Raw genomic sequence first — 27,343 nt, 5'->3', positions numbered from 1 at the left:
CGGTTTGGAGCAGTTATCCTGCTTTGTGCAACCATTTTGAATCGGAACTTAAATACTGTATTTGGGATTATTAAACTGACTTAAATTTGGAATTTCTTAACAAGTTAGCACTAATGTCCGACACTTGCAGGAGCTCTCTTAGCTTCCAGAAGCTTTACGAAGTCGCAGCATTACTATAGTAAAAGCATATAAATTAATTATTTGAACTAAATGTTATTGCTAATTTGAAAAATTATGAAGGAAATTATGAAGCTAAAGTTCAGCATGTTGAAGTCGAAAGGATTTGAAGGAATCGAAAGTAAGAATGCATTTAAAAAATTACCTCTTGACAAGTTATTAAACTGCATTATTTGATCCTTAAAGGATCAGTAATTATTAAATTAAAGAAAATAATGATATCAAGAATGAAGAATTGAAAAATTTTAAACATATGTTAACAGAAATCGTGGAATATGGAAGAACCATATTCCACGATGGAACCATATTCCATCATTTTTCATGCCATCATTCATTTTTCATGATGGCATGAAAAATGAATAAGAATTTTAAGTTTTCTAATAAAATAAATAGAAATAAAAATTAATGATTTTTAGAGATTTTGTCGAAGACAGTTATCTTTAAAATAGAGTGAAATTCCCTTTTCAATTAAAAAAGCAGGAATATCCTTGAGACTGTTGCAGTTAGCAGTTCCGAAACTGCGTAAGCTTTCATCGTAATGAATAATATTATAACAATAAAAATAACATCTTTGACAATTAAACATGTTGCAGATATGACCTTAAATCTAATTTCTACACGGGAAAACTATTGATCCAGATTGTTATGTTAAATCTTTCCTCCATAATCATTAGCAGAAGATCGAAAACAGATTTTAATAAAGAAGTAAATTCTATGGCAATTTCAAGAAGAAATTTTTCTTGGATATTTGTGTAATAATTTTTCATGTAGTTTTTTTTTTGTATGCTTTTTTTTTTTATGTAATATTTGTTTTTGTTCTAGAATGTTTTGTGATATGGGAAATTTTTTTATTCACAATATTAAAATTTTTTCATGAACAATTGTATCCATATTTCCCTAGTTGTAATAAAAATAGTCTCACATTTGTCGAGCATGCACAACAGATGCACGTGCTTTTAGATACTTTGATTTGTATATATTGATTACGAAAAAAAGAGCCTTTGTATTATAAATATTTTGTTGATCATTCACAAATTTCCATAATTTCTGGAAGACAATATACAGTGGATTTATGGTAACTAAAGTAAGAGATGTATACGTGCCATGGCAACATATCTAAATGTCTCTGAAAACTGCATCAATTGAGGTACCTGATCTTTTAGATGATATACGCAGCTGTTTGTTGCACCTAACAATGGCACGTAACAAAAATGAGAGACAAAAAAAGAAATTGTTCACAAATCTTTGTATTGTTGCAGTCTTAAGACAAATACTTGCAATCGCACTTGCTGCAGGAAGTATTTGTGACATCATACTATTCTAAAAAGTTAGAACTCGAGATATTGTACTGTCACGAAAAATGCATCACATGCTCTAATTATACTGTTACTCACTAGTAACTAGTGAGTGCTCTGCACAGACTAGCAGTTGAGTATGGGAAGTGCCTCTGGCAGACACCGCGGATGAAGTCACTTTCATAACAGATCAGATTTACTCAGTAGGTATCCCACCCCTCCCCAAAAGGATGTTTCACATCAAAAAGTCAGCAAAAGTGAGAGCCCATTGTTATAATATTCACAGCTCACCACTGGATGTAACACCATGTTTCTTGATGTATCACAAGCAAAATGTCTGTCCCTTGAAATGGAAGATGCCTATTTCTTGGAAGAAAAGTTCAGATTGATAAGGCTAAATTATGCTAAAATTGTTTTTTTTGTCATAATTCAGTAGGCTGCCATAGCAGAGTGGTCAGGTGCACGGGTGCATAAGTACACGTGCCTTCAGTGACTGGGGTTCAAGCCCATGACTGCTGAATATGGTGCTGTTTCTTGTATTCTGTATGTCTATCTTGTGAACTCCTCTGACTGTTTGGTCATCCCGGAGTATAAACCGGGATGATGCGGGTAGGAGTAATCTACAGACCAGGTGATTGTGAAGATTATGACAAAAGCCTCTACATGCAAATGAAATGGGCAAGTAAGCGTCAATGCCTTATTATGGGAGATTTCAATTTGCCTCTAATTGATTGGAGTAAATGGGAAGGAAACTCGACGTGGGGAAAAAAATTTTTTAAATCAACTAGATGACCTGTTATTTGTATCAACATGTCAGGGAAAATACTAGAGAAAAGAATATCCTAGACCTCATCATCACACATGAATCAGATAACATAACAAGGCTGACAGTAGAGGAACCGGTAGCAGGAAGTGATCACGGAGTTCTACAGTGGATGAGGACGAGAGAGGTAGCAGAAGTAAAAGGCGAAGGAATGGGTTTTAATTTCAGAAAAGGAAATTACGATGCCTTAAGGTACTGCATGGTCTCTATTAACTGGGTAGATATCGTGCAGAGAATGAATACAATTGAACTGTGGTACGCTTTTAAAACATTAATCACAGATGCCTTGAATGCATATATACTATTAAAAAAATACTCCACGAGAAGGGTTCCAAGTTGGATGAATAGTGAAGTTGCTGCATTACTTGAGCAGAAAAAGGTGGCATGGAAAGGTTACAGGGCAATAAAAAGTACTGAAGCCTATAACAGCTACAAGGTGATGTGTAATAGAGCCACAGAAAAGGTTCGACAGGCAAAGGCAGTTTATGAGAAATGAATAGCAAACAGAGCAAAGAGGGGGATAAAGAATTCTTCACATATATAAATGACAAGAAGAGTAGGACAAACCAGATAGGACCTTTTACGTAAGGGAAAGGGGATAGTAATAAATACACCAGCTGCCGTTGCAGATGAACTCAACAGTTATTTTGCATCGATATTTACAAATGAAAAGCCTTTTGTGGCAATGGGAAATTGTGGGAGCGAAGTTAAAAAAATATGTAATTAATGATATTGAAATTTCGCAAGATTATTTAATGAAAACTTTCGAGCCTACAGACCAGTAAGGCTCCTGGAGTTGATGGAATATACCCTATAATCTTAAGAGAGGTGGCGAGCGAGTGCATTGAACCATTGATTCTAATTATGCGAGCATCACTAATCTCTGGGGAGATTCCCTTGGATTGGAAAAGTGCAAATGTATCTCCCATACATAAGGGTGGCTCTAAAAGTGAAGTTGGAAATTATCGACCTGTCAATCTGACTTCAGTAGTAGGGAAAATCATGGAGGCAATGATCAAGGGTGGAATTCAGGATCATTTGGATCGAATTGAAATTCTCAAGGATACTCAGCATGGTTTTGTAAAGGGAAAATCATGTTTAACAAATCTGGTTCGCTACTTCGAAAGGGTCACTCACGAGCTGGATTTAGGGAAATTTCGACATTGTTTATTTAGATTTCAGCAAAGCTTTTGACTCAGTCCCACATGAGCGGTTGCTTTATAAGCTGGAACAGGTTGTAATCACTGGGAAAATCCTTAGATGGATAGAAGGATGGCTTCAGGGCAGGAGGCAGAGGGTTGTGATAAATGGCTATTCCTCAGATTGGGCTGATGTAAGAAGTGGGGTTCCCCAAGGATCAGTATTAGGACCACTGTTTTTAATTTTCATAAACGACATTGATGAAGGGATAGAGGGCGTGATGTCTAAATTTGCAGATGTTAAAATTGGTAGAGTAGTTAATGATCACTGTCAAGCTGAGCTTCTTCAGAGAGACCTAGATAGACTTCAGGAATGATCAGAAAAATGGCAGCTGTGCTTTAATCCAACAAAGTGTATGGTATTACACCTGGGAAACAGTAATCCCAAAAAAACTTATTCACTTGGTGGAGTTCAACTAAACCCAGTACTGGAGGAAAGGGACTTGGGTGCTACGATACGGTCAGACATGAAATTCTCTGAGCATTGTAAACAGGTTGCAAGGAAGGCCCGTGGTGTCCTATCGATGATCTATCGAACTTTTGCAAGTAGAGATAGGGACGTGATAATCCCATTATATAAGGCTTATGTTAGACCACACTTGGAATACTGTGTTCAAGTATGGAGACTGCACCTAAAGAAAGACATCGAGCTTCTTGAAAGGGTGCAAAGAAGGGTAACTTGCCTGGTGAGATCGGCAAAAGGGCGTCCTTATGAAGAAAGACTTCGAATATGTGGGTTGCAGAGTTTGGAAACTAGACAACTTAGAGGAAATTTGATTGAGGTGTTTAAGGCTTTGAGAGGCATCAGTAAAATGAATGAGGACAAAATTTTCAAGATTATAAATGATGCTAGAACTAGGGGACATAAATTCAAGTTATGGGGAGAAATGTTTAGATTGGACTGCAGGAAGTTTTATTTTAGCCAGAGAGTTATAAATTACTGGAATAAGTTGCCTTCATGGGTGGTAGAGGCCGACAGTTTGGGGAAATTCAAAGGTCACCTGGATAGTACTTTCGGGTAAGGGAAGTGCATAGGATGATAGGGTTAATTTCCTTTTTATTTTTTTATTTATTAATTATTATTTAGTTTATTTATTTATTTTTATTATTGTTTTGTTCGGATTTTTTTTTTTTGGCTGGTGCAGCATAAGCCATAGGCTTTCTTGCACCATGCGGCCGTTACTAATACTAAACTGGGAAAAAAAAAAAACTTATACTAGGTCATACTGCTTATTAAGATTATGTATTTAAATCATTAAGTACTTGAGCAATGTAAGCAGAATAAGACCTACTCTGTAGGCAAGGAAGTATTAAAAAAATTACTCCATAACAGTTCTGTTGTTTATCATGCAGCATTTTTCTCTTTTACAACATCCTTTTCACCTGATATTGTAATGTGGTTTTTTGCTTTTTTTTTCTTAAAAGCACTCAGTAAAGGTGTGGTAATTTCCTGTGATCCAGAAGTTATGGCAGATATGGAAAATAATGTAAGAACCTTCCGAAAAGGACTTTGAAGAAGCTTTTTACAATTATATAACTGATGCAAAAGGAATGTGTGATAGCCAAAGTCATTATTCTAAAATTTCATGTAATTATCAGTAATGCTATTTTTGTTTAAGTGATTCAGTTCTTGAACTTTGATCCTGTCTTGTATAAAAAGGTCATTCAAATGAAAACCAACTAAAATGACTATTGTAGAAAAAAAAAAATAATGTACCTCAAAACTAATCTTGCAATAAACTAATTTTGCAAATTACAATTAGGGTTATACTTGGCAGTTTGATTCTGTTACTCAATTACTGAGATGCTCTGTACAAAATAAACAGAACATAAATAAAAGAACCAAAGCAATACAAATGGTGTAAATCATGACTCCTTGCTTAAGGAGATTACTTTCACGGCCACAATAAATAAAAATACAGGTAATCCACAAGCACCACCTCCTCAGAGAATACCAGTATTTATAAACTCCAGAAGGATTATATTTTGGTCAATATTGCTATACACTTATTTATGTTAATCTTTTTTATTGTGATTGAATGTTAATTTAGTGTGAGTATATGCACTTCCTTTGGTGTGAGTATATGTGCACCTTTGGGTTTGTACTGCTGGGGATAAATGTTGCTTGCTTGCTTGCTTTCTTTCTTTCTCTTTTTTGTGATTTTATTTTTTTATTTTAATGTTAAGGTTGATGAGGTAAAGTTATACTAGAATTGTTTTTTTTTTTTTTTTTTTAACTATGAAGGCATTCATTACAAACATTGCCTTTAATGTATGTATTTGGTAAACAATGTATTTGTTTGGTTTAGACCTTTTTAACATGGGTCACCATTTAAATTTGCATTTTTAGTTTGTTAACTAGAAGAAAACTAAATTTTAAAAATGTTAAGAAAACATTCTTTTATTTTAATCAGAGGAAGGGTGGCCATGAAAATATTTAGTTCATTATATGTGGCTTGTATAGGGTGTCCCTATACAATCCAGACATTTAGTTGGATAATAGTCACAATCTGAAATATCGTTCTTATGGAATTCAGAAGTGTTGCGTATTCCCCGAGGAGGTGGTATTTGTGAGTTCCATCCCTTTATTTTCATTTTTTGTGGAAATGGTGCTCTTCCTTTGGTGTGAGTATGTGCACCTTTGGGTTTGTACTGCTGGGGGTAAATGTTGCTTTCTTTCTTTCTCATTTTTGTGATTTTATTTTAATGTTAAGGGTATCTTGGTATGTGGGTATCAGGATACAGGGTATAATCCTAATTGTAGCATTCCATTTTAGTTTTGTGGTGGTTTTTTTTTTTTTTTGTACAGTATTCTTGGAGACATAAGCATATGTCTCTTATAGTAAAGCAACATAATGTATATTCAATAAAAACTGATATTAGATTACTGATTGAAGTCAGTTGGCAACACTGTGCACTCATATGGCACCTTCAGCTGGTGTTATTTTGAAACAGTTTAAGATGGTGGTGCCATTCGTCTGCACCAAAGGTAAAGATTCAGTCTGGAATTAGTTGATTTTTGAATGCAGAAAAATTAAAACTAGAAATTTATCAGATTGTTGGTTCAGTATGGCAAATTTTGCACAAGTCAATGGGAAGTCTATGAGCAGGTGAATAAATTTAAGGCTGGTATTGAAAGTGAAAATTCTCCTCAACCAGGATAAACACATTGTGTTGTGACAGTAAACTTATGAGGAAACATATGCATGCCAATTGCAGAAATTGGCATGCAAGATTGGCGTTGATTCAGCACATCTATCGTTAACAAGGAGCACAAAGGAGACTTGTTTCTTAAAATGTATGGTGACCAGGAGGTGAATCCTGGGTGCACTGTTGCACACCAAATAACAAATAAAGACCAAAGTTCAGAGTGGCATCAGTACAGGCTCCTTCGTTAATCTCATGGAGCTAGACTTAGCTCCATGAGATTAACTTTTTGGCCACTAAAAGATGCACTAAGAGGATATCACTTCTCTTCAGATGAAGGGACATCCTCTTTGTACATCTACCATGCACAATTGAGTTCAACTTCAACTATAAAACTTTTCTCAGAGAAATCTAGGTATTAGTGCAGTGTTGAAGTGTCAAATGTAATGGGCTACATTGTAGATTGAGATGCATAATTTCCTTGTTAAGTGAAATACAACTTAACTGTTGTAGTTTTCATTTGAATGACTTTATAAGTACTAGTAGGTTGCTGAACAGTGATATCTAACTTTGTGGAACTTTCTTTTTTTAGCTTCTTAAAACACTACCAATTTTACAAAGTCAGTTAGATGCACTGTTGGAATTTGATGTAAGTTATTTTCCATTTTTGATTGTTTATATAAAAGCTTAATGTCATTGAATGTTTTCACACATAATATATATTTTTTAAATTATATGTAGTGAAGGTTCTGAGGCTGTCTAACCATCAGGACCCCCTCCACCCACATCTGAGAGGTTTGTGAGAAGCTGACTGGGATTTGGATTTATTTTTCACTCACCCCTCCCTCTTGTAGTGTAACTTCTTAGTATGGGTCCAGCTATATTGCTATTGAATAAATGAGGATGAGTTTCTAGTATTGGAATAAGTTGATCAAATTACATTATTGCCATGGTAGGAGAAAGCAGTTGAGACTTATTTTTTTAAACATTGCTGTGGTCAACAAGGCTCCTGTTCTGCTTATGAGGGAACCAGTAGTAACTATGGCATGAAAACAACCAACAAGATGGGTGCTTTCAAGATCAAAAGCTTAAATGGTGAAGAAGTAAAGTTAGCAGAACTAGGTCTATCTGATATCAGAATGGCAAGTATCAGAGAATCTAAGGTGATGACTGTAGCTGAGCTGCAGTTAAGAAAAAAATATATAAATTTCTTCTGCAAGTAAGATGCAATAATAGTTTGGAAAAAAATTCAATTGGCAGGAAGCATTATCCAGTAGTTGTGTATTGTCTCAATTTAAGATTGGGTGGTAATTTTTGTGGGCATGACCCAGCCAAAGGCTCAAAACATGAAACATTTTTTTTTAATATCATAGAAAAGAGCAGTAGACACTAATGACAAAGAATAGTGTTGGTTGCAGATTTAAATTCTGTGATAAGGAATGGCATTTATATTGGCAGAAATTTTTGGAAAATTTGAGAATACATTAAACCTAACAATGGCAAAAGGCTACTAGAATCTTGTGTGAGCCATGCACCCTTAACTACAAAGTATTTCAGCATAAAGTCAGCTAAAAGTTTATGTAGAGGGCACATAACTAGAACTGGTCAACTAGTTAAATACAACTGTAATAGAGAATTTTTAGATTGGAAATAACTGTCATACCAAATAAATTAAAGATGCTGTTTAGTGTGCCAAAAATAAGACAGATAAAAAAAAATGCTGAAACGGACAAAAATTACCTCTTAGATTTGGCAAATCAAATCTGAGAGCAAAGCTTGCACAAATTAAATGACATTCTTGATGCTAAGAACTTTATATGAACCATGGAAAAATTAAGAGCACGTTAGTTGAAGCTGCAAAAGAGGTACATGGGAAGGGAGGGTCTATAGAGGCAGGAAATTTGGTATTCTGTGGTACTCAATACTTTAAAGAGATAATTAGAAGAAATAGGGGGTTTTAGTGAGTAAAACTGTATTGGTGCACACACACAGTGCATTCAAGTTATAAGGTCTTCAAATTTATTTCTCATAAGGTACACAAGATACAAAAGTTCTACTGCTTCACTTTTCAACATAATCTCTTAGAATCTGCACACTTTTTTTTTTTTTTTTTTTTTTTCACCTATTTTTCCAAGCTGTGAAGACCATAGCAAAGCATTCTCTGGAGGTAGGTATGGCCCACTGGTAAATGCAGTTGCTTGTCAGCTAGGAAATCTTCTGCTGTGAAGAGCATCCTTCATTTTTGGAAACAACCAAAAGAGGTGAGTATGGAAGATGTGGGATAACCTTGAAGTTCTGTTACTGTAGTTCCCAAGGAACTACAGTAACAGAAAACTCACAACCATCATTTTCTCTTCTCTTTCAGAAACACGGTACTTTTTGGGCAGTGGTGAATCGGTATGCTCCCATTGAGTAGACTGACGTTATATTTCTGAATTGAAGTGGAACTCCCTATCTCATCCATTGTGACAGTTGAGGAAAAGCAAGATCCATTCACTGCAGAACCTTGAGCAAGTATTGCTCAAGGTTCTGTTTAGGGTGATGCAATCAATGTGACATACTGCATTGTGCTGCCATCTTCTGAAAACATTCAGAACTAATTGGCAGTTAGACTGAAAGCAGTCCCATATGTGTACTTCAGTTATTTGTGAGAAATAAATTAAACATTTTTTAACCAAGTGCTAAAAAATGTTTTGGCATTTGGAAGAGAATTTTAAAACAAAAGACATAATAAAAGCATGGAATAAATATTTGATTTGCTAAAAGGAGATCAAGATCTCATTGAAGAAGAGATTAAAATGGGAAAAATTTTGAATACTATTGAGGTAAAAAAGATCAGGGGAAATATTAAGTTTGGTAAGGCATCAGGAGTAGATGAAATTAGACCTGAAATTTTTTTTTTTTTTTGGAGGTGAAGGAGAAATAGTATGCACATTATTTAGAGGCCGTTTACTAAAGTAAAAGTTCCTCAATATAGGAGCCAGGCATTGGACACACACACACACATCTAAGGTGGTAGATGACTTTCATCAACCGGTGAAATACCACCACTTTGCTTATTGGAGGCTTGAAGTGGTGAAACCCATGTTTAGTCTCTAGAGCAAAGTTTCCGCCCCCCCATACTTCTCCTTCAACCCATGCACGGTACTAAGTACTATAGGTTTTGATACCTTTCGTGTTTGGGGTTTTCATAAAAAATAAAAAAATATTTTGTATAATATTGAAGATAATAATATAGAAGGTAATTCAAGCAGACAATACCAAGCAGGATTTAAAGAAATGCAAGGGATATAAATAAAAAAAAAATATATATATATATATATATATATATATATATATATATATATATACACACACACACACACATAACTTATCGTTGTCTACCCACAATCTAGATGACTTCAACTGGGGGCCAACCACCCAGACTGAAGGCAAAGAACAAGAAGTTCTCAGTTTCTGTAATGATCAGTAAAATATAAAAAGTCAAGAGATTGAGTAATTTGAATCTAAACCAATTAAAGGTAGTTAAATTTTAGAATCAAAAGGAAGATATTATAAATGTAAGCATATATTGAACATAGTTGACCCGACAGAGAACGTAATTTAATAATTAAAATAAGAATAAATGTAAAGTATAAGTCATATCTACCGTATCCAGGACATAATGTGGTAACAACAATAGTCGTCATGAAATAACAATCCATCTAGTGAGTGAATATATATGTAGTGACCCCTATGTGATGGCTTTTGTAAAAGTAAATAAATAAAGTTAAGTTAACACAAAGAGAAACATGCAGATAGTAAGAAGAATAAAAATTAATAGAGTAGGAATAATAGAAACTGATCTCCATAAAGGCGAAAATATAGTAGTACAAATAAGAAAGTTTCTCCTACATCCTCGGATTACCCTAATAATTTTGCAGAAATAAGAAAGTAGGACAGATTAAAGACAATACAAGGTAAGTTGTAGCTCGGGTATGTCCGGGATCGCAAACCCGTTCCTATAGTAGGACCCTGAGCTGAATTTGCATGTCACCTTAGCATGAACTTAAGTACAGTAAACCCCTGCTATTTGAGGTATCTGTATTTGCAGTCGCTGATTTCATATAAAATGAAACCTAAAAAAATGAATTTTAAAGCACTGAACATTTTCCACCATAAAAAAACATGGGCGTGGCTAAAATTATCTTTCCCGGTCAAAACAGCACTCAGTGGGTGGGCACCTCCGTAGCCAGGTGGGAAGGAGCAGCAGTGCGTAGCACTCGCTTCTTGATTAGACCAGTGTTCGAGCCCGTCACCACCAAATGTGGAGGATGTGGAAAGGTCAGTGAATGACCACTGCATATTCCCGGAGCAATATGGCCTTATTGCTAATGCTCCTAAAAAAACCAAATAACAGCTCAGTGGGGGGAGAGGGGCGACAAAATCACATGTGGATGTTTCTCGCTAATCCTTGTTCAGTATGTGTTATGCGCTTGTCATGGAAGGTTTTGTAGTTTGCTTTTAAATTAAATTAAATTTCTTTTTGTAAATTGATATGATTACAAAAGTGATAAATCTACTGTTTTGCAGTGTAAAACAGACTTTTTCGAGTGTGCTAATGGAAGAAAGTGACTTTATTTGGACAAGTTCTTTCTAACCCGTACAAAAATATGGCTACGAATAACAAGGGAAATGTGAAAATATCAAAGAAGGTGATTGACATTAGTGAATAAAATTGAGTTATTAGACAATTTCTAATGGTGAAAGTGTCTCCTCAGTGGCAAAACATTATAAAATCAATGAGTCAGCGGTACGATCAATCAAGAAATTGGAAGAAAAAATCTGCCGTAGTGTCAGTGAAAACACGCTAATTGCTTCAAAAATTTCCCCTGTAACTCATGATGTTAAATTGGAAAAAGTTTTAAATCTGTGGATAGAAGACCGAACTCAAAATAAAATTCCGTTAAGTTCACTCATCATTTGTGAAAAGGCAAAACTCCTTTATCAACACTTTAGTGAAAGTGGTGATATTACTGGCGGGATAAGTTTTTTACCTAGCAAAGATGATGGATTGAAAGATTTGTTTGAAATTTCTAATAAATATTACATTTAATATTAAATTGTTTCTTATTTTCATTTCGATGCCTTATGCTTGCATTTCACTATGTACATATAATACATACATAAACAAAACTTTAGACTAGTTTTCCTTATATATTTCATACTTTTGAACGGAGGACCCCTTTATTACTATGGGAGCCATAACTCGGTATTCGCGTTTTTGGTATTTGCGGCATTTCTCAGGAATGTAATGTAACTGTACGGTTTACTGTATATACAGTGTAATTATAAGATAAAATAAATTATACACTATAATTTACAGGCCGGTGGGTACAAGTTTTCTACGCCGTAAGACACCAAGAAAGCAATGTGTATTCTATGTACATAATATACATGGCTCTAAATCTGTAATTATGGTAATTATATTGAAGCAATGGGTTCAGAAAATAAATTTTTGAAATTATATTTATTGCCTTTCTGAAGTGGTATTTCAGATAAATGCTAGGGAAATTATTATTTATCAACTTATTGTACAATGCTATTATGTTTGCTGAACAGGTTGTTTTTATTGCAGATAGAAGTTAATCCTCAGGCATTGGGATAAACTGATATTAGCATGCAGAGTAGACTAAATTTGACCATGGAAACTATTTCTGCTCTGGATAGTGCTCCTAACTATGTTAATACACTGACACATACACAAATAACACATACTTCACAGAGCAATCTAGCATGTAATGCTTCTGGCTCTAATATCTGAGATCCATTTCTTAAATTTCAACGTTGTAATAACAAATTATGTCTTATTTGTCCTTATATGCATCCAAATCATGTTACAATTAATATAAATGTGCAAATATTTTGTAAAATGAATGTTTATATATATATATGAGATCACTTGTCGTACTTGCAATGTTAAATATATTGGTCAAACCAGTAATAATTTACATATCAGAATGAATCTACATCGTTCAGACATTAATACTTACAATAACAAGTTTAGTAAGAAAACAGGTAATCTTGAATATGATATTGAATTTAGACATTTCCAAAAACATAATTTTGGTAATATTTCATGAAATTATTAACACAAGTAAAAGATTACTGCAAGAAGAAATTAGCATGTTACAATATAAAACACTATATCCATATGGACTGAATAAAAGATTTAATCAAAAATATGACTAATAATTTGAAAGACATTTGTGTTTATAATATGTTTCAAATTGCTAAACTTCATAAATCTGAATGCAAAAGAAAATATAGTAAATCCAAAACATTTAAGAGCAACCGAGAACAGCTAGGGGATTTCATATTTATTTAAAATTTGGGACAACGATCCTATAAACATTGGTAAAATACATAATGCACTCTTCAGCATTAAACTTAGTGCACTCAAAGCCCTAAGCAGGAAAGCCAATAATTATGTATTTGGATCTTCTCACCTTATGCACATTATACTAGACATTGTTAAATTCAGAATTAATATTTTGAATATTAACAAGCAACCAGAAAACTGTCCTTGTCTTATATTTTCAAAATAAAATTATGGATAATTTGGATATACATATTACTATTAATTTAGTAATGACTTGCTACCTATTAATAACTTACATATTAATATCAGATTTAGATATGCTAAACCATTTGGTCTTAAAGCATGTAACCATAAAATAATAGCTACAAACCTTCACAATATTAACATTGGACAGGATATGTGTTTGACACAAGCCTTCATTTCTTAGATACGTAGATCCTAACCATAACCACATTATAACCGGCGATTTAGATATAATCCCGAGATCAGAGATATTTTATCACTCAGTTTAAGTTTTGACCTAATCTACCTGTTAATAAATCAACTTTGAAAAAACTTATATCTAGATTTATTAAAATACTGCATAAGATCTGCATACAGATATATAACATACCGGTTGAGGTAACACATGTGGCTGTTCACAATGCTAAATATCATATTTAACAAATATAATCAATTGAAATTCATACCAGATAATCTAAATACAAAATTAATAAATAAGCAGCTCAAAGAAATACAAACATTTTTTGTAATTACTCCAGTTGACAAAGCTGCTTGCAATTATGTAAGCCATATTACATAGAAATGATTAAAAATGAACTGCAGTCTAGTAGTAGTACATATAAATACATAGCATCTTCCCCTAATGTAATAATCAAAAAAACTTAATAGCATTGCATAAAAAAAATTAAAGTACAATAGCCTAAAATATCCATTTATATATGTTATACCCAAATTTCATAAATCACCTATTACATTTAGAATCATAACATGTAGATAGTTATGCTAAAATTACAGGAAAAACATTAGAAAAGTTACTTAAAACTATATTAAATGTAAATAAAACTATTATAATAAATAACAATTTACCGATTATAAATGCAATAAAAAATAACAATATTCAGCAAATACAAACATCTGACTTTAACTGTTTATTCACTAGTATCAATCTCAACAATTTAAAAGATGTTCTCCAGAAACTATATTTGGAACATAAATGCTATAAAGTTTGATTTAACCTGCTGGGATACTCTAATAAATTTGTTAATTTAAGAATTATGTATATGATGAAACTTCGTTATACTTACAAGTGAATGGCATCCCTATGGGAAGTCCAGCATCCTGCATAATTGCAAACCTCTATCTGTATTCTACAGAAAGAACATTACAAAATAACGTACTGATGTTCAGATATGTAGATGATCTGTGTGTTGCATTTCATTCAGGATTACAGCTAATTATATCCAGAAGAACTTGTATTGGAAAAAACTAACAGTTCTGATACAATAGCAAATTACCTGGATCTTCGTATAGAAATATTCCATAATAATATAGATGTAAGTGTATATAATAAGAGACGCATTTAATTTCAATGTAGTCTGCCTTACAAACTGGAGATCTAATATTGAAATCAGTGCATGCTAATATCATTTTATCCCAATGCCTGAGGATTGCTTCTATTTGCAATAAAAACACAACCTGTTCAGCAAACATAATAGCATTGTACAATAAATTGATAAATAATAATTTCCCTATTGCTTAACTGAATTACCACTTCAGAAAGGTGATAAATATAATTAATTTCAAAAATTTTCTGAACCCATTGCTTCAATATAATTATGGATTTAGAGCCATGTATATTATGTACATAGGATACACTTTGCTTTCTTGGTGTCTTATGGCGTAGAAAACTTGTACCCACTGGCCTGCAAATTATAGTATATAATTTATTTTGTTATTTTATCTTATCTTATTTTATAATAACACTGTATATACTTAAGTTCATGCTAAGGTGACATGCAAATTCAGCTCAGGGTCCTACTATAGGAACGGGTTTGCGATCGCGGGCATGCCCGAGCTACAACTTATCTTGTATTGTCTTTAAGCTGTCCTACACTTTGTTCTTATTTCTCCGAAATTATTAGGGTAATCCGAGGATGTAGGAGAAACTATTTCTTATTTGTACTACTATATTTTTGCCCTTGTGGAGTTCAGGTTCTATTATTCCTACTCTATTAGTTTTTATTCTTCTTACTATCTGCATGTTTCTCTTTGTTAACTTAACTTTAATTATTTATTTATTTTTACCAAAGCCATCACATAGGGGTCACTACATATATTCACTCACCAGATGGATTGTTATTTCATAACGACATTGTTGTTACTACATTATGTCCTGGATACGGTAGATATGCCTTATACTTTACATTTATTCTTATTTTAATTATTAAATTACGTTCTCTGTCGGGTCAACTATGTTCAATATATGCTTACATTTATAATATCTTCCTTTTGATTCTAAAATTTAACTACCTTTAATTGGTTTAGATTCAAATTACTTAATCTCTTGACTTTTTATATTTTATTGATCATTACAGAAACTGAGAACTTGTTCTTTGCATTCAGTCTGGGTGGTTGGCCTCCCAGTTGGTCATCTAGATTGTGGGTAGACAACTATAAGTTATATATATATATATTTTATATCCCTTGCATTTCTTTAAATCCTGCTTGGTATTGTCTGCTTGAATTACCTTCTATATTATTATCTTCAATATTATACAAAATATTTTATACACAGTATGGTTATAATGCATAATTGCTCTAGCAACTGCATTGACCCATAAGTATTAGTTACAGCTTGTTACAATTTATTAACTTTCTTTCCATATTACTCATATAACCATAAAATAAAATAATGCCAGCAGTATGGCAAGATAAGAGCAAAAAAAGACTAAATTAAACCAAACCAATCAGGGAGGGAAGAGAGGTAAGAGTAAAAATATTGCAGCAGAAACTCTCTAAAATAATTTAGAAAATCTAAATGTAAGAATAATTCATTGAATTTTAAAATCCAATTAAATAGAAATTTAACGGTGCCTCCTCTGATGGGCACCAGGTCCAAATTTATGTGAAATATCGCCAACAAAGATGTAAACCACTACAATAAAACAAACCAAAAAATAGACTGAAAAAATAAGACAAAAAATAAACCAAAAAAAAATGCTGTACCCTTTTTATTATTTTTATTATGAAATATTCTGTTTCCAACTATTTTAAACGTTATTCAAATATATGTATAATTATATTACATGATAGTAGTGGGCGAATTGCTAATGCTGTGCCTGTGCTGCCATCCATAGTTCATTATTTGTCTATATAAACTGGTTAAGATCTCCTTTGTGGCGATTTGTCTAGTGTTTGTGGTCCTCTCTTGAGATGGGGCGTTAATGGTCAGTCTATTTTTTGTTTTGTTTTATTGTAGTTGTTTACATCTCTGTTGGTGATATTTCGCATAAATTTGGACCTGGTGCCCATCAGAGGGGCACAATTAAATTTCTATTTAATTGGCTTTTAAAATTCAACGAATTATTATTCGTACATTTAGATTTTCTAAATTATTTTAGTTTTTGCTGCAATATTTTTACTCTTGTTACCTCTCTTCCCTCCTTGCTTGGTTTGGTTTAATTTCTACTTTTTTCGCTTTTGTCTTGCTGTACTGCTGGCATTATTTTATTTTAATTCTTATTCGAATTTATTTGTATGGTTATATTTCAAGCATCGTGTAGAGGAATATGCTTTTTTTTTTCTGCTTCTGATGTATGCTGTACCCTTTTTATTTTTATTATGAAATATTCCGTTTCCAACTATTTTAAATGTTATTGATATACAAAGGGTACTAGGAAAGTTTTGCAATACAGCTTTGTTTATTTAATTTTTTCAAAGTAATTTCCTCTACATTCAATACACCTCTCCATCCTCCGAAACCAATCTTTAAACCAGTTCTGCCGAGTTTCACTAGGGAGTAAAGCACACTTGTTGTCCCAAGCCCGTAGAAGGTCCTCATCACTGGAAAACCGCCTCCCTTTTAGCTTCATTTTCACATGCGGGAACAGTGCAAAGTCGCAGGGAGCAAGGTCTGGACTGTAGGGAGGGTGCTCGAGAAGTTTCAGTCCTGTCGTGGTCAAATATTCGGTGCAGGCTTTGGTGCGGTTAGCTGGAGCATTATCGTGATGGAGGTACCAGGTGTCCATTCTTGACTTTGGCCACAGGTTCTTCATAGATCCAATGACTTTAGGCAGGCATTGTTCAGTATACCACTTAGCTGTGACTGTCTTCTGCGTGTCCAAAACGACACGTTCCACAATTCCACTCGATTTGAAAAATACAGCTATCATTTTCTTCTTTACAGATCGGGATTTTCTGACAATTACGGGTGTGTCGTCATCATCAAAGACCCAAACTTTGTTTTGAGCCTTGGTCGGCAGATCGTAATAGTACAGCCAAGTCTCGTCACCTGTCATGATGTTGTTCACATACCGAGATTGTCCCTTATCAAACTTTTTTAACATCTCCCGTCACCAAGTCACACGTCGTGTCATCTGCTCTTCAGTCAGTTGATGCAGCACCCAGAGAGAACAAAGTTTCTTCATGTGCAAGTGATCTTGCAGAATCGAACGAATTGCTGGTGCATTTAGGCCCAAAGTATCCTCTATCTGTTGGTAGGTCACTCGCCTGTTTTCGTCAAGCATTTTCCTCACAGCAGTAACGTTTTTTCCTCCGTAACTGACGTTCGTGGCCTTCCCGGCCTCTCAGAATCCTCCAGAGTGAAATTTCCCCTTTGGAATTCTCTATACCACCTGAATATCTTTGTACGATGTGGACAATCATCTAGTGCAAGAGTCATTTCTTCTAAGCACTGGTCTATGGTTAAACCACGCACGAAATTATACCGCAAAACTGTCCTTATCTCATTTCGTGACCACGATGCCATCGCAAGCACTTTACACTCTCACTACTAATGAATAACTGAGCCCATCGACTTGGCGTGGCGGCTACTATGCATGTATGAACATGTCTCAACAAGCAGCTTCCTGTGATTCATTGTTGTGTCATATTGCAAAACTTTCCTAGTACCCTTTGTGTATATATATTTATTTATTTTTTTTTTTGTATAGTTTAAGTACAATTAGTAAAATAGGTAAGATATATTTCATATAGGATAAGCTGGTAGCTACTTAACCCTATAATAGCCATAACTTTAACTTAAACCATAGCTCAAGCCATAACTTAAACTATACAAAAAATATATAATAAGACTGATGTAATGTTCTATCTAGATATGTATAGATGGCATTAATTAGTTCTTGTTTAGTTAACTTTACATGAGTTATTTATTAATTTTCTATATTTTTTATATATATATATAAAAAGCAATAAAATTAAAAGTAATTAATAAAAAATCCAAAAAGATGGAGAAGTAAATAACACAAGGTGCCGAGCCTAATATAAGGAAAGTAAGGAAGAGAATGAGAAATTAAAAGAACTAAGAACCTAAAAATTTTTTTATAGAATTAAAGGCTGAATTAACAAGCCAATCATATGTACATGAGCTGAAAGAGAAAGAAGAATTTAATAAATGTTAAATAATAATGAGCATCAAAATGTGAGGTGGTAGGAAAGGTCAATAGGGAAAAAACCTTTTGATGCAAACTAAATAAAATTGGTACATAGATCAGGTATTTCATCAGGGGACCACACCTGATCATGTACCAAAACAGTTTCTATATAAACTTATGTTGATGGAGGAAAGATTAAAATATAACAAAAAACCCCCTCAAAAGTAAGGTAGCCCCAATGCAGTGTATGTAATTAAATTAAAGTGTAAAAGCCTTATTTTAATGTACATGCCTTAAAAGTATAAAATGTAATGTAATTCTTAATTGCCTAAAGGACAGAGTTTTGAAAAAATTATTTGAAAAGTGTTTTGAAAAAGACAAAGCTGATTTTATGTATTATAAAAGTAACAGGCAGTGGTATGGAACTAATGCAGGGTAAGGGAGGGAAAAAGGTAATAAAAATAAAGGAGGCGAAAATAGCAAGAATGAGAAAAGTAGGAAGGTCCAAATCGCCCTCGTATTGCACTAATAGTTCAATGGACAGGAGAAAGTGAAAAGAAAAGCAAAAGAGTTTAAAGGATACCAGGCAAGCTAAGTGTGTAAATACCCAACCTCTTAGAGAAGGCCTTGTCTGTGACAGTGTAAGTAGAAACTAATACCACTAGCTTGTGTTATTTTAGAATGCCAAAAACTAGAAAATAGTAAATAGGAGAAAACAATTAAATACCTGTTAAGTTATGTAACATCAAAGTTGGCCAAAATGTATTACATTAGAAAGAAAATATTTTAATAATCATTTACAATCGTAATGGTATTCCATTTGCTCTGCTATCATCTATGACATGTTGCTCTCTGACATTTCTTTCAGCATTTTTCTCCAGTTCACTTTTTTTTTTTGAGTTATCTCAACTAAAGAGGGCTTCTATGTCCTTTTCGTGTAGCTCTCTACTAAGCAACTCCATAGTCATCATGGCTCTCCTTCTGTTTATATTCCATTTTAACTTACTCACCTTGATGAAATATTTTATTTCTAATGTAATACATTTTGGCTGACTTTGATGTTACATAACTTAACAGGTATTTAATTGTTTTCTTCTATTCACTATTTTTATTTACTTTTCGGCTTTTATGGCATTGTATCTTTTGTGCATTCTAAAATATAACACAGGCTAGTGGTATTAGTTTCTACTTCTACTAACACTCACAGCCTAAGCCCTCTTTAAGAGGTTGGGTATTTACACACCTAGCTTGCCTAGTATCCTTTACTCTTTTCCTTTTCTTTTCATCTTTCTACTTTCTATTCTTCTTTCTTCAGTCTGTTGAACTATTAGTGCAATACAAGGGTGATTTGGACCTTTCCCATTCTTGCTATTTTTGCCTCCTGTATTTTTTTACCTTTTTCCCTCCCTTACCCTGCATTATTTCCCATTTCTATACCACTGCCTGTTTCTTTTATAATACATAAAATCACCTTTTCGTCTTTTTCAAAACTTTTCGTCCTTTAGACGATTCAGAATTTACATTACATTTTATACTTTTAAGGTACATGAAAATAAGGCTTTTATACTTTAATTTGCTTTAATTTAATTTAATATAATTACATATACCGCATTGAGGCTACCTTTTTTGTTTTTGGAGGTTTTACCCCCCCCCCCCCCCCTTTTTTGTTATATTTTAATCTTTCCTCCATCAACATAAGTTTGTATAGAAATGCAGTGTTTTGGTACATGATCAGGTTTAGTACCCTGATGAAATACATGATCTATGTACCAATTTTATTTAGCTTGCATCAAAAGGTTTTTTCCCTATTTATCTTTCCTACTACCCTCGTTTTGATGCTCATTATTATTTAACATTTATTAATTTCTTTTTTCTTTCAGCTCATATACATGTGATTGGCTTGTTAATTTGGCCTTTAATTCTATATAATTATTTTTTTTAGGTTCTTAACATTTTAATTTCTCATTCTCTTCTCTTTCTTACTTTCCTTCTATTAGGCTCAGCACCTTGTGTTATTTACTTCTCCATCTTTTTGTATTTTTTTTTTTATTAATTACTTTTAATTTTATCATTATTTTTGTAACCTGTCTTTGCAGCTTTGTGCATTCAGGTGCAATTCCTGTTTCTCCTTTTGTTGCATTTCCTACTCACACATATTCCCTCCCCCTCTCTCTCTCTCTCTCTCTCTCGCTCTATATATATATATAAATAATTTAAGCAACTAAGAAATTGCAGAAGAATTTCTTCATTGCTTATAAATGGCTTGTTTGTAGATACTGCAGTTATAAACCTTCAGTGTAGTCCTGCTTGTTTGGCATCAAGTAACATCACCGGAGTTTCTCATTAAGTGTTCCTTTCAAAATAAGTACCCATGCAGGGTTTTCCACAACTGTATTTAGATCATGTAGGGTAGACCCCCCCCCCCAAAGGCTTCAACTCCAAAGACAAATTGATCTGAATTAAAGGCACGTTGGGATGCACTTCCTAATTCATTTCACAAATATACATGGTCTCAATTCTAATCTCAACGACGTCCATTTCCACTTGCAGTCTGCCAAACCCCCTGTACTTTTTCTGACAGAATCTCAGTTATTGGTTGATTCAACTACTGCATCATCTCAGATGCCCAAATTATTTGCTGTATGATTCCTTTCACCTTAAAGGTGGTACTTGTGCATATGTCCATTCTGATATTCCCTGTCAGACTTGGCAATTTGGAATCTCCTCTTTTTGATCTTCTCTGGCTTAAAATCTCTCTACCTCATTGGGTCAAATTCATCTGTTGTCTCTACCGTTCTCCCAACTCCACTAATCACTTGGAGCTCTTTGACTTCCTCTCTTTGCAACTTGACTTTCTCCAGTCCAACTTTCCTAACAGTGAGGTAATTTTCCTTGGTGATTTTAATGTTCAACTCCAGCTGGTTGAGATGGTGAGGCTTTTGCAATCTGTGCAAAAGCCTAGATTGTTCTAGGCTTTTGCACAGATTGTTCATTTACCTACAAAAATACTAGACAATCCTAATAATACAGCCAATACGCTTGATCTTTTTCTCACAAACAACCCTTCTAAGTACATGGTCGAAGTGAGAGGTCCTTTAGGCACTTCAGATCACAACTTGGTGATCGTCTCTTCTCCAATGGAACCTTTATCTCATGGCTATTCCCAACCTCGTGTTGTTTGGCATTACAAGAATGCAAAATGGGATGACCTGCGAGACTTCTTTTCCTTGGTCGGATTACTGTTTCAGATCGTGTGAGTGAAATTATTCTTGCAGGAATGGAATCCTTTATCCCACACTCCACTTTAAAATCTCGTCCTTTATCTAAACCTTGGTTTTCCAATAAATGTGCTAAGGCTGTTCAAGAGAAGAATGTTGCTTATCGTAATTGGCTTGTTTCTAATTCAGTTTCATTTTCTCCATACACCAAAGCTCACAACAATTGTAAAGCAGTTATTAATTAGTCCAAACTAGAGTTTCAACAGGCTAAGAGTAGAAAACTTGCTTCTTGCTCTAATGGTAGCAGAGCATTCTGGTCTCTTGCCAAAGCTGCAACTTTTGCCCATCTCTGCTCCCACCTCTGTCCAAACCAGATGGTTCTGTTGTCACTTCAGCCAAGGATAAAGCTGACCTGCTAGCATCCCATTTTTTTTTTCCAACTCATGTATTAATGGTCTTGGTAAAACACCTCCCACCATTCCCAACATGCTCCATTCAGTGCCTCCTGTGGTCTTCCTTCAAAAGGATGTCAGAAGGATTTTGACGAATCTTGATGCTAAGAAAGTTCCAGGTCCCGATGGTATTTCTCCACTTGTTCTCAAACCTGTGCTCCTGAACTTACTCCTATTCTTTGCTGCCTTTTTCACTTTCTTATTCCAAAGGTGTTTTTCCCTTCTGCTTGGAAATTTGCTCATATCCAGCCAATTCCTAAAAAGGGTGACAAATCCCTCCTATCCAGTTATTGTCCCATTGCAATTACTTCTACTCATTTCTGAAGTAATGGAGAAATCAATTAACTGCCAACTCTTAAACTACCTAGAAAACTTCCATCTGATCAACAATCGCCAGTATGGATTCCATCAGTGTCGATCCACTGGTGATATTCTGGCTTATGTTACCCATTTATTAGTAAATTGATAAGAGGAGTTACCTCAATATAGTACGTGGAACACTTCCGTATGATACCCTCCAGAAATTAAAACGAAAAAATCGACAACTTACCGGTACATTAAAGTAAAATATAAATAATTAAAGTGAAATATAAATAATTAAATAATCAATTTAACACAATTCAAAATCAATTCAAAACAATTAAAATTCAAATTAACACAATTAAAAGAATCTAACGAAAATATTCAAAACGATTTTCCTTCCTGAAGCTGACAATGCTTTTCGACCGACTGTCGTGTTCACAGGAATGAAAATTATCGAATCAGGCTAAACCTGCAACTTAAATAGTGATTATGTGTCTTCGCGCATGCGCGTAAAGGTCCACGCATCGGAGATCAAATATGGCCGCCGAACATTAACAGAATTCTCGTGTAATTTAATTTCAACGGTTTCTGCAATTAATAGTCGCGTATAATTACGTTGAACGTTAAGTATTTTGGCCTCGTTAAATAAAAAAGTATGTTTTTCGTTAATGGCATGAAAGGCTAATTCTGACGCTGCTGAACGAGAAGCACGAACAGAGGCTTCGTGTTGATTTACACGGATATTAAGAGAAAACCGCGTGGAACCCTGATAAGACGAGTCGCAATCACCGCAAGAAATGTTGTATACTAGATCATTAATTTGTGTTGCGAACGCCGAAAGAACCGAGCGATTGTTCAGTATAGTGTGTAACTTCCGTATAGGCCTAGCTATAATTTTAAATTCGGTATCTTTAAAGAATCTGTTAAGCTGTTTGTGCCACTGTTCAACACATGGGACAGAAATAAAGTATTTTTTGATATTACTATTGTTGATTGGTGCAGTATTTTGTATCCTATCCTTAGCTTGTACCCTAATTCGATTTATTGTGTTAATGGGATAACCCCTGTTCAAGAATCTGCTAGTTAATATTTGTATTTCTGAGTCTAAAGCAGAATCCGTCGTTGAATATTTATAGGCATTTAGAAATTGATTAAAGATAATCGATCTTTTGTAGGTGAACGGGTGGTAGCTATTATAATGTAGAAGCATACCGGTGTTTGTGGGTTTTCGATAGATGCTAAATTGTATTTTGTTCGAGTCCCGGGTAAGCGTGAAATTTAGAAAGTTTAATGACTTAGTATCCGTATCTTCCCTTTCCAATGTAAATTTGAGTCTAGAATGAATATTGTTAAACGAATGTAAAATATCTTGGATAGTACTACTATCGGTAATAACTAGAACATCGTCTAAATACCTCCCATAGTATGTGATACGGGGACGAAAAGGTGTCAAATGTATCTGCTCAATCGTTGAGAGATAGATCTCTGCCATTAAGCCACTCAGGCTCAAACCCATTGGTAATCCAAAAATTTGTTTGTACACCTTGTCTCGAAAGGTGATGTAGTTAGCCTCAACTAATAGTTTAATTAAGTGAAAAATCTCCTTTATAGGCAGCTTCGTATAATTAATCGGTGTCGAGTTTTTATTTAACATATCCCAAATAATATCTAATGTGTATTCAACGTTTACATTCGTATATAATGATGTAACATCTAATGAGAATAAATTGTCATTGTCGCCGAGTTTACAGTCCTTAAGATTATTAAATAATGTATCGTAATTCTTAATCCCAAATTGTATAACCTGTCTAAAAGGTTTTATAATGTTATATACATGTGTGCCTAAGGCTGAAAATGCCGAGTTCCTGTAGGAAACAATAGGTCGAATCGGAAATCCAGGCTTGTGTAATTTTACCTGACCAAAAAGTGCAGGAATATTGTATGTTCTGGACTTCAATTCCTTCAACTGAACCATAGTAATGTAGTCGTTTTTACGATATGTGGTTAACGTTTTATTGTATTGATTTACCAAATTGGTAAACAATGTCGGGTCCACTTCACAATAAGTGGAGCTATCAGATACAACTGAATCTAACTTATTAATATAATCATGTTTATCTAGTATTACCACAGTATCTCCTTTATCTGCCCTCTGTACTCCTCTTATCAATTTACTAATATTATTACCAACGTAGAACATATTGAGTAATACAGCTCTGATTCATACTATCTAGTTACCCATTTATGGACTAATTCAATGGAAAGGTTTGGTGAAACACAAGTAGTTGCTCTTAACATCTCAAAGGCTTTCGATCGTGTTTGGCATAAAGGTCTTCTAAACAAGCTTCCATCTTATGGTTTGCCAATTGTTTTTAGTAATTGGTTATCCAGTCTTCTCTCTGAGCGCTCACTGAGCGTTATGGTAGATTGCTCTCTGTCTTCTAACTTCTCCACTAATGCCGGTGTCCCCCAAGGTTCAGTTCTTTCCTCCACTCTTTTCCTCTTATATATTAATGACCTTCCATTCACTGGAAATCCTATCCATAGTTTTGCTGATGATAGCACATTGCATTTCACTTTCCATTTTGAGAAACCTTGTCCTGTTCAATCAGCTTCAACTTCTCGAAAATCTGCTACCAATTCCTTAAATGCCAATCTTCGGGTAATTCTCCAGTGGGGCAAAGACAATTTAGTTGATTTCAACCCTTCTAAAACTCAGTCTTGTCTTATATCTTGCAAAAAGGATTATTCTGCTCCTATGCTTATCTTTAGTGACACTCTGATTTCTAGGCAAAATGATATGTCTTTTGGGATTACCCTTACTTCTAATCTCTTGGCACAAGCACATTACAGATATTGCCTCCTCTGTGTCTAAAAAAAACTTGGTTTTCTCTTTCGCTCTTGGCATTACTTTTTTTCCAAACAGCTGCTCACTCTATATAAATTGTAAATCCACCCTGCCATGGAATATTGTTCCCACATCTGGGGTGGTTCCCCCAAAACCTCTTTCAGGCTTCTTGATTTCATTCAGAAGAGGGCAGTTAGGTTAATTAATGATTCATCTTTAACAGTCTCTCCATTCGCTGTCTCATAGACATACTGTTTCTGCTGCATGCCTCCTCTACAGATACTTCCATGGTCACTGTTCTTCTGAATTGGCTTCATAATTCCCGCTCTCTTTCAAAACAGTCCGAACACGTGCTGCCACCAGCCAACATCCATTTACTGTCCAACTTCAAACTCACAGAACCAACTTTTAATCTTCCTCGTTTATTCATTCAACTGCCGTTTTCTGGAACAACCTTCCTTCATACGTATTTCTTGAAAATTACAATCTATAGAAGTTCAAGTCCAATGTCAACAAATATCTTCTTTTGTCTTCTCAACTTGCAACCCAAGCACAGTACTAAAGGTTCTAATACCTCATGTTTGGGGTTTACATAAAAAAAAAAAATGTCTGGAATGGACCAACAATAACAAAGCACTAGTAATTGACAAGATACCTGCAGAGCTTTTAATGCTTAAGCAGTTAAGTATTAAGTTTTAATGCTTAAGTTTATACAGCCTTTTAATGCTTAAAATGCTGTATAAACACTTAGATTTTAGGGAATGTTGAGAGCTGTGTAGAACTTTTTTTTTTGACTTGTATATTTTGTGGCATTGATAGCTCCGGTTTTTCATGAATAGTTTTCAGATTTGAAGAATTTTAATTCTTTTGTTTTAACTTTACACACAAAGTAACTAGCGAGGTGTCTACTACCTGATAGTATTCTATTTTTAAAAATGGCTTACATGATTGTCTTTTACAATTAATGACCCAAGTTAATTTCTTATTAGGAGAGTAATTATGGCTTTAAGGAAAATATCAAAATGATTCTTTAGTGATTAAGGATGTGAATAATCTTTTTATAATAAAATGTAATTATCTTTATTTGTTTACAATCTTAAAAATAAGAATACATATAAATGAGGCTTATAGGTTAGTTTTCCTGAAACTTGTTTTAATTTTCATGTGTGTAAATGTAAAAAAATAAGTACATGATACTGCTGATCCTCTTGGGATTGTTTTATAGAGATTGAGTTCAGTAAATATGGCAAAGATGTTTGAGGGACATGTATACTTCAGGTTCTAAAAGATTAAAGAAACATTTTAAAAACAAGACATTCATTGTATGCTTAATTACCATATTTCCCCATGTATAAGACACACCTTAATTTTGGGGCCCGAAATTTGAAAAAAAAAATGTATTACATCAAGTTATTGAACTCAAGTTTTATTCATCATAAAATTCATACAACTCCTCATAACTTGAATTTAGCACTGTACGAAAATCTTTTCTGAGCCATTTCTGGGCAGAACGTGGCAAAAAATAACCTAATATACCGGTAACAAGTGCGAAACAATAAGTGCAAAGACAACAAGCGCGAAAAAGTGGGAAATGCAAGTAAAAAAATCTACAACCACTGTATAAGACGCACCCAGTTTTTTGACCCCAAATTTTTCGAAAAAAAGTGCGTCTTATACATGGGAAAATATGTACTTATTTTGTTTATGATATCCTTTATTGATATAGCTAAAATGAATAAATATGTAATGGATTTTATTTGCTTTCAGTGCACAGCTAATGATCTCACAAATGGTGTAGTCAACTCCTGTTTCATGCTACTATTTAGAGATCTTATAAGGCTTTTTGCTTGTTATAATGATGGCATAATCAATCTTCTTGGTAAGCATTCCTACTTTATGAAACTT

The 27,343-nt window shown here is 34.0% G+C and overlaps 1 protein-coding gene across 6 annotated transcripts in view; it reads left to right on the top strand.

The window, feature by feature from the left end:
* Positions 1-27,343, top strand: part of LOC150081248 (phosphatidylinositol-binding clathrin assembly protein LAP-like) — a 325,729-nt gene that overhangs the window by 123,551 nt on the left and 174,835 nt on the right. For all 6 annotated transcript variants that reach the window (XM_090379536.1, XM_090379532.1, XM_090379535.1 and 3 more), the window contains exons 6-7: positions 7,234-7,290; positions 27,206-27,317. In XM_090379536.1, coding sequence (XP_090235662.1) covers positions 7,234-7,290; positions 27,206-27,317 — 169 coding nt within the window. The remainder of the gene's footprint in view (positions 1-7,233; positions 7,291-27,205; positions 27,318-27,343) is intronic.

Source organism: Mastigoproctus giganteus, chromosome 8 (genome assembly GCF_048544385.1).
Source record: "Mastigoproctus giganteus isolate SK-2022 chromosome 8, ASM4854438v1, whole genome shotgun sequence".
Lineage (NCBI taxonomy): Eukaryota > Metazoa > Arthropoda > Arachnida > Uropygi > Thelyphonidae > Mastigoproctus > Mastigoproctus giganteus.
The sequence above is the reverse complement of the archived record's forward strand: the minus strand, read 5'-3'. Positions and strand labels throughout refer to the sequence as shown.